This window comes from Galleria mellonella, unplaced genomic scaffold (assembly GCF_026898425.1).
Source record: "Galleria mellonella isolate WM207_F2 unplaced genomic scaffold, CSIRO_AGI_GalMel_v1 utg132, whole genome shotgun sequence".
Classification (NCBI taxonomy): Eukaryota; Metazoa; Arthropoda; class Insecta; order Lepidoptera; family Pyralidae; genus Galleria; species Galleria mellonella.
Genome location: NW_026441989.1, coordinates 5,491,688 through 5,500,332, shown reverse-complemented (window position 1 = coordinate 5,500,332; position 8,645 = coordinate 5,491,688). Strand labels below are relative to the sequence as shown.

The 8,645-nt window shown below is 30.4% G+C and overlaps 1 protein-coding gene across 1 annotated transcript; it reads left to right on the top strand.

Annotated features, from left to right (window-relative positions):
* On the top strand, nucleotides 1-7,138 carry LOC113518149 (survival of motor neuron-related-splicing factor 30). Its single transcript, XM_026902931.3, has 4 exons — nucleotides 1-194; nucleotides 279-541; nucleotides 4,284-4,430; nucleotides 4,799-7,138. The coding sequence occupies exons 1-4, from the start codon at nucleotides 153-155 to the stop codon at nucleotides 5,067-5,069; spliced, it is 723 nt and encodes a 240-aa protein (XP_026758732.1). The 5' UTR covers nucleotides 1-152; the 3' UTR covers nucleotides 5,070-7,138.
* The last annotated feature ends 1,507 nt before the right edge of the window (nucleotides 7,139-8,645 follow it).

Below are 8,645 nucleotides of genomic sequence, written 5' to 3'. Positions count from 1 at the left end.
GACATAGTCTTTTTAATCTGTGTGTCAGTCTCATTGTCATTGTATTGTGAATTCTTAAATTGCTTCTTTTTTGAGAATTTCTATCCGTCTTACTTTTTATTGTTTGTAAAGTGAAATTCAGTTTAAAAAGATATTAAATAATACTTTCAGCTATGGCTGAAGACTTACGAAATTATAAACTTCAGCTGCAACAGGTACTGTAGTAAACTTCTTTCTAGGATGGATAGTTGATATCGCCAATTCTACATTATGCTTTTTCAACGTTGTATTTTTTTCAGGTGGAAGCTGCCTTACTCACAGATGCTCAAAACGAGGAATTGCTGAAGTTAAAAGCGGATTTAGAAGAAGTAATTGAGTTGACTCAAGATCTAATTAAAACTCAAGACGGTGATTCCAAAGTGCCTAATATTCATGGTTCTAGTAATGATGATGTCGTTACAGCGTCCCTGTTGGCTGCACATGAGGGGGAAACTGCAGAGAAGTCCTATTCAAACTGGCGAGTGGGGGAAAAATGTCTGGCTAAGTGGAGAGCAGATGGCATGTAAGTTTCTTACAAGTACTTTATATAAAAAATGCAAAATGCGTTATAATGTAAAACATGGTATCAGTTAATCGTTGATAATTATAGAGCTTCTTAGATATTATGCATTAAATAGAAATATATATTTCAGTGTTAGAAATATAATAATCATATATATTATGTTCTTACGGGTGATACAGAATTTGGTCAGTAATGTTAGTGATTTAAGTATATTGTGGCATTTGAAATTCTAATAATAATCAGTCTATTTACTTATATCTATGATAAGAAATCAAAACTGTTATGTAGGTAATGTGATATAATGGTATAATTCTAGAATCGATCTTTATAATCAGTAGATTTTTGTATTTCTAATATAAGCATACACCATTGTTTTAAACTATTTTTACTATACAAGAGCCAATTCATCTTAGGCTATATGCTACTGTGATCAAAAAGTAAGCTGAAATTGTCATTTAAAAAACTTCCAAGCATCAGAGAGACTAGTAGAGATGTTAATAGGACTGTCTATAACAGCCAAGTGTTTGTTTGTCAAAAGGTTTAATTATCTCTAAGTTATACATGTTTTAGTAAACAACCAAAAGTTAAATTTTTTTATTTTTACAATGGTTGATTTTGTTGAGCATAAAACTTGCATCAAATTATGTTTGCGGAAGACCTTTGGTGATCTATGGCATAAGAAATCGTTTGTAAGTGGTGCAATGAGTTTTAAAGCTGACTGAAAACATTGAAGACGAACCACACTCTGGAAGACCATCAACCTCTACCAACAAGGGCCATGTCCAAAAAATCAAAGATTTGATTAAAATTTGATGCTTGAAAATCGTTGATTGACAGTTAGAGATCTCGCTGATAGTGTTGGAATACCATTTGGCTCAGCCCAAACCATTTTGAAGAATGTTTAGTTTCTCAAATGCGTCAAGTCTCTATTAGTGCTACAATGACTAATTTTTTTTTTTTGGAAAAAAGCATTGCGTTGATGTGTGTGATTAAAAATCAAGGTCATATTGATAGTTTTCTTTGATTGGTGTGGTGCACTATGAATTCCTTCAGCTGGACCAAACAAAGAATATTATTTAATTGTTATGCATGTTTGTGTCAAGCTATTCTTGCAAACAACCCTTGGTTGTTTTATCATGATAATGCATCATGTCATACTGCATTGGTTCTTTGCGACTTTTTTTTGCCAAAAACTGGACTCATATACTTCTGCAACCACCATTTTCGTCTGATTTGGCTCCGTGTGACTTCTGGCGATTCAGCAAACTCAAAAGGCCAATGTGGCGATGCTATTTAGACACAATTGAGGAGATAAAAACCGAATCGAAGACAGTCTTGAGGCTATATGGGAATAGTAGATTACTGCAGCGGCCAGCAACTGAGGTATTGATGGACGAACGTGCAAATGTGGGCCGTGACGTAGCTGAGGCACACATACGTGAGTCCATCAATGCCTAGTTGTGGCCAAGACTTGTATAGTACTTTTCTCAAACAATGAGCGGAAATCAAAAATACAATTTTACTTTTTAAGTTCAATGACGAATAACGAACAATAATAATTTTTCAAGCGCCATAATGTTCCTTTGTTTTTTTTTTTTTTCAATAAATAGCTTTTTATTTGCAAGCCAGTTCCAAATTTAAATAAAACCTTTTATTAGTTACCTCCTTGATAAGCATATTTCGAAGTAAAAGGTTCCATTTTTAAATTATAGGACAGATATGAGTGTACATAGTAATTTATCTAGCTGCAAAACACAGCAGATATGGATTTTCTTACAAATTTTGCCGGCTGCTGCCCGCGTGTATCTGGCCAGTACGGCAATTTTAATTTATCTCGAAGAAGATTGTCAAAATAATGCTCACATTTCCAAGAATGTTTGAAAAAAAATACTATTCTGACTGTTTTGAGGACTGAAAAAAAGCTTTGGCAAAAGTGTGTTTTATCAGACGGGGATTATTTTGAAGGGGATGAAATTAATTTGGAAGAATAAATAAAGAATTTACATTTTATAAACAAATTCACCTTACTTTTTTATCACAGTAGTATGACATCTATAATGTTGCGGGTAATATTACTTTCCAACAGCACCTATAGACTTGCGGCAAACAAACATATCAATACATATATTTTCATTATCTTGCAGTTCAGAATTATTTAAATGTTGGACATTCCTATGTGTATTACATGTGTATTATTGACAGATTATGTGATACTAGTCTGGCAAGAAGACTAGGTATATGTTTTGAGTAATCATTAATTGTATCACTATATATGTATAGGATAGGAGGAACTGGTAAAATCTCAACAAATCTCATTTATAGTGAGGGAAAGGAAGAATTGCTGTTATTGAACAATATTTTTTTTATCTTTATTCAAATGGAAATTTCTGCAAGAAATATTTATTAGATTTTTATTTTTATTGCTAGGTTTATAATGTTATTTTCTATGGAGAAAAATCAGTTTACCTTGTTCTTTTCAAATAGTTTCATTGTGGATTTCAAATTCGTAAAAATATAAATGATCATTATTGGTTGGTCTAGAAATGTAAAAGAAATCTCAATTTTAGTAGTTTTGAACAGACCAGTCCCTACAAGCAGCAGTCTTCGCTTGTTACTTTTTGCACTTAATGAATATTTCATCGAGGTATTATTTGGGGCCATTTTGCGATCTGACGAACATGGTGAGTGTTGGTATTGTATTAAAAGTAGTGTATTTTTATTTCGAGGCAGGCATCTAGTGGAGCCATAAGTCAACTGGTAAAACTATTAGCCCAGTATGTCATATAAGGTATAGATTTCAACCCTACCAGATTTGGAAATATTTTTCTGATATCGAACAGTATCGGAATATAACTTTAATATTTTAATAATAGTTTCATGATCATTATTCATACCTATTTATCTATTATATACCCAATCCAACATTAAATTTATACTTTCTCTATCAATCTCTCATAATAATACAAAATGCCATTAGTGTTAAGCCCATGTTTTCTAGCATGTTTTAATTGTTAACCAACTTTAAATAAATAAACAGGTCACATAATATATATGATTTCTTAATCATTAAAAGTAATTATGGAGATTTTATATTTAAATCTTCTTAGGTATAGTAATATTTATATCCAATAATATCCAGGCTATTAATTATCTTATTCCAGGTCTTCTTAAAATACGCATATACAAATTTTAATGATGGTGGTGGTAACATAGGCTATACATTTAACTATATTGGATAAATAATACTAAAGAATATATTTGACAATTTTTTTACAAATCTGATGAGATTTTCACAGTTTTAATATTAGTACTAGTTTTTTGCCTGGTACTTCATTTGTTTGTATTTTAAAAGTAGGAAAACCAATAAAATAAACCTCTTCTAGATAATGTATCAAGAAAGAATGTACACCAGATTTTAAATTAGACCTTCAAGAATATAACTGTCAAATCCACATCCAATTTGGTGTGGTAATTTTTGTGATGCCAGTACAAACATACAGACAGACACAACATTTCTAAAAAATATTTGTTTTAGCTTCTAATGCTCTTATTAAGGCCCCTGATATACATTTTTCTTAAACATCTCCCATTTACAGACATCGTTTAATTACAATTTTATTATATCAGTAAGATGACAGTGTACTTAAGCTTCATAGTTTACTAATTTTCATTATAATATTTTTATATTATTTTTTTCTTTAGTTTTTATTATAATGTTTTCATATTTTTTATTATATTCTAGGTACTATGAAGCCTTAATAGAAGAAGTTGATAGTGACAACTTGAAAGTTAAATTTGATGGATACACAACTCTTGAAGTGGTTTCACTTCTTGATGTGAAACCTTTGGGGTCATCCTTGAAAAGGCCATTAAGTGGCGATGAAAGCAAGTAAGTAGCAAATTTCATTTTTTGTATGTATTGTATGTTTTAATATTTTGAATAATAATTCAAAATATTAAAACTTGAAACTAAACCATTATTCTATAAAATGTTAAAAGTCGAAACACAAACCAATTAATCCATTATATGAAACACAAAATTCTTTAAAAGCACTGATCGCTCACATACACAAACTCTGCCTTATCTATATTACACCTAAATGAAGGTTTGCAACCAATATAATATGTATTCTCTGAACAAAGTTGTTCAGCTTCATGAATACTATCACTGGATTTTTAATTTTATACTATTTTTTTTATTTCTAATAAATATTTAAATGTTTTTATATATTTCCTTATGATACCTTATTTTTTCAGACATGGAAAAGGTTACAATAGAGAGTATCAAAAGAAGAAAAAACAAAAGAAACAACAAAGATTTAAACAGATTGAAGAAGAAAGAGAAAGTGAGAAGAACAAATGGCTGTCTTTTCATTCTAAAGCTGCCAAAAAAGCTGGAGTGAAATCAAAAAGTATATTTGCGTCACCCGATAACCTAACTGGAAGAGTTGGTATCGGAACTTGCGGTATATCTGGCAGGCCCATGACTGAATATACGCCAGGAGAAAAATGGAAGAAAGGGGGATAATAATTGTATGTTTTAATAGAATCTAGTATTCCTAAATTAGGTCCCTTTTAATTTCAGTTTATTCTCTATGTAAAAAGCATGAAAAATTGGTCACCTGGATAACAAAAACAATATTTCTGTAGATATAGTTATGTTATATAAATATAGTAATTAATTACCATTTAAAAGAAATATGATGAATATTGAATAAGTTTTGTTAGAAGTGTAAAATGGGCAATATCTATATACATGTGTTTTAAATTTAAAAATATTTAATAAATCACATCTGAGTCATTATGAATACTTTTGCCAATAAAAAATTCTCTTATTATATTTTTATATTAAATTTATAACCAGTCATACCATAAACAACCGATGTATGCGGAATATATATTCATTCAAAATTACTAGAACTTACTAGGTACAACACTGATGGGCCAATCGATATACATCGACGTGGGTATATGATTAGGCCATGCATTTGTATAAATATATGGCTGTGGTAATTTGTAACTGACTTACTTATGAACTTATTGACGCAGAGTTGTTTTTTCGTCGTTTAAACAAACCCTATTTTACACTTCTATCCTATTAACCATATTCTTCAAACAAACCTGAGTACTTAGTCTATATGCATTTCTAACGTGCAATGGTCGTGCAAGGTTAAAGCTCTACCGTGGTGGTAAAATGATTCTTATTTGTATGCGAGTAGAAAACAAAATGAACCAACCGTTTGCATTAAAAATGAGACATCTACATTCTGTTTATCTAGAGGAAATGTATGTAATTATATTTTACTATAGTGAAATAATGAAAGTAACAATGGAAACAAAACTAACATTCACTACTTATCTAAAGTTACTGTTAAAAGAAAACATACCTTTTATTATACATACTATATAAATATATTTGAAAATATATTTATATAGTATGTATAACAAACTGTATAAATAACTGTATAATATGTAAATTGTATGTATTAGGTTAATATTTTAATTTTATATTCCTGCGAAATTACTGTTTTTTTTTTATCAACAATTATAAACTAAAATTATAATATTTTCATTTAAATCTATTAAATAAGTAGTTAATATTGGTCTTTACAATAAAGATTTTGCTGTGAAATCAAATTGAAATTTTAAGAGAATTGGTATCTCAGAATCGACCCTATTAAGTCTATGTATAAACCTCAGGACTGTTATAAGTTAATATAGGAAATATCTATGAGTTTATAATTACTATGCGTATAATCTATAGCTTGCGATGATAATAAACATCGTAGACAGTAGAGTCTGTATCTATATTGGATCTGTATCAATTATTTGGAACCCTCATGAAACAAAATACAAGATAATGATAGAAAGAGTTCAGAGGAAATTTGCACGTGTTCTATATAGTAAACTTTACGGCTACTATCCTTATTTGTACCCATCACTGTTCGTATCCGGTATGGTAGGTCTAGACACGCTCGAGGTAAGGCGAAAGTGCAATTTGATGATGCACTATTATCAGTTGCTCAACGGCGGAATAGACAATCCTGTAACTCTTAGCCGTTGTTCTTTGTACGCACCCCAACGCTGCATGCGATTGCGTGCTTGTAGACTACTATCGGCACCGCCGGTTCGTACCTGTACTGCTCAGTTTGCTCCCACGTATCAGGCTATTTCTCTGCTCAATTCTCTGATTGCTCAGCAGCCAGATATTGACATATTTAATTACAAAAGAAGTATATTTTTAAAATGTTGTACAAAATTTGTAAGTTTGTGAAATAAAACTTTGGCTCACTACACGTTTTGGGAAACTGTAAGTGTAGTGAGAAATTTTCAAATAAATAAATAAATAAATAAATAAATATGTTTAATAAAACCAAGGATCAATACCTTGCTCCAATCAAACATAAAGCTATACGCTATGTGTTGACTATTTATGTGCTCAGGTTTTTATAAACTGCAATGTGTTAGGTACCTGCATATTAAAAGATCTAACTGATGCTAGCATTATATAATATGTAGTCAAAATTTTGATGTGCTTGCGGCACTGTTTTGAACTGATTATTATACCAATATGTAGAATAAATTATACAAAAATAATGAATTTGTTTCATTTTCACTAGAAATTTTGTACAAAGTCTTTTATATTGGAGTAACCTCGACTATTATATTCGATGAAAATTAGAGTAACTAAAATTACTCCATACGAAGGTAACTAAAACTTCATATTTATGGCATGAAGAATATGTACTTCTCACACACTGTGACGCCGTGATAGGTACATACCTATCATGGTGCTTTCTATGACTGTCATCATGCTATACAATTTTTACATATGTAATACAAACTGAATAATTTACTTTGACAGTTCTGTACGTACAGTTGATATAAATACGACGAAAATGTAATTTACTATTTCTATAGTTAAAAAAATCGCTTAAATAGACATTTTTATAGTTTTACCATTACAAGCAACAAATCAAATGTTCAAAATCGTTACAATATTATGTTACATGAAATGGTTTATTTGCTAGAAATGCATGATCGTGTAAATAATTATATAATATTAGTAATGTACATATATACATTTCTATATATGTGGGATATGGCAGTCAATTTACTGGGTACAGAGGAATAACACCTGAGTCCTCAGGAGTGGCAACACATGTGGGGTATCTTGAGCGAAACAGTATACTCTGTTAAGTCCATGGTACTGCTTATATCTATAGGCGACGGTTACCACTTTCCATTAGGTCGGCTGTCAAATTGTTGCCATTCTAAGTTGCATAAATAAAAAATATCTTCTTGTCTCCTTAATGTATACAAAAAAAATTACCCACTAACTCGTGTGCCTGGATTTCAGAAGAAGGAAAACCATTGAAAACAATCGCTTAGTTTTTATTGCTCTTATTAACCCCTCATATTAATTCTTCCTAAATATCTCATGTACAGACGTCGTCTTGTTACAATTTTATTATATTAGTAAGATAAAAGCATTGTTTTCGATACAATTGTATAAATACTCAATATAAATCCTTACTTGTATTATATGATAGTGGGTTTATTTGATTGCTCTTGTCGCCTTAACGACTCAACCGGCGAACATAGACAATTATTTATCGCCGTCACATAAAAGAAGTTGCAAATAAAAGCTAGTTTTAATATATGAAATCCCTTGTTATGATCTTCACGCTAATTTTAATGAAATTTTGTAAATATATATCTAATATTTGCTTCAACTTGAGAGATAAGATAGTTTTATCCCGATAAGAAAAATAAACGTGATAAGGGGCAAAACAATATTTGTCTAGTCAGTTAGTTATTATATAATTTTTAATTTCCATTCAAACTGCATTATTGATTTTTATACTAAACAACACCTTCCTATCCCATATCTATTTGCTATACTAGCAACCCGCCTCAGCTTTGCACCGGTGTAATTCCGTAAGAAGCATTTATACTTAATTGATACACCCATGCGAAGCCTAGGCGGGTTACTAGTAAAAATAATGAATAAAGTTTCTGATCTAAATACTTTAATTTAATATAATACTACGTGAGTACTACTTATATATAGAACACTATTTTATATATCGTTAATAGTTTT

What these genes read in the sequence shown, in the direction of transcription:
- LOC113518149 (XM_026902931.3), top strand. Translation starts at nt 153, where the DNA reads ATGGCTGAAGACTTACGAAATTATAAACTTCAGCTGCAACAG. An exon ending in AAGTGGAGAGCAGATGGCAT is followed by an intron (nt 542 to 4,283) that starts GTAAGTTTCTTA and finishes ATTATATTCTAG; the next exon opens with GTACTATGAAGCCTTAATAG. An exon ending in TTAAGTGGCGATGAAAGCAA is followed by an intron (nt 4,431 to 4,798) that starts GTAAGTAGCAAA and finishes TTATTTTTTCAG; the next exon opens with ACATGGAAAAGGTTACAATA.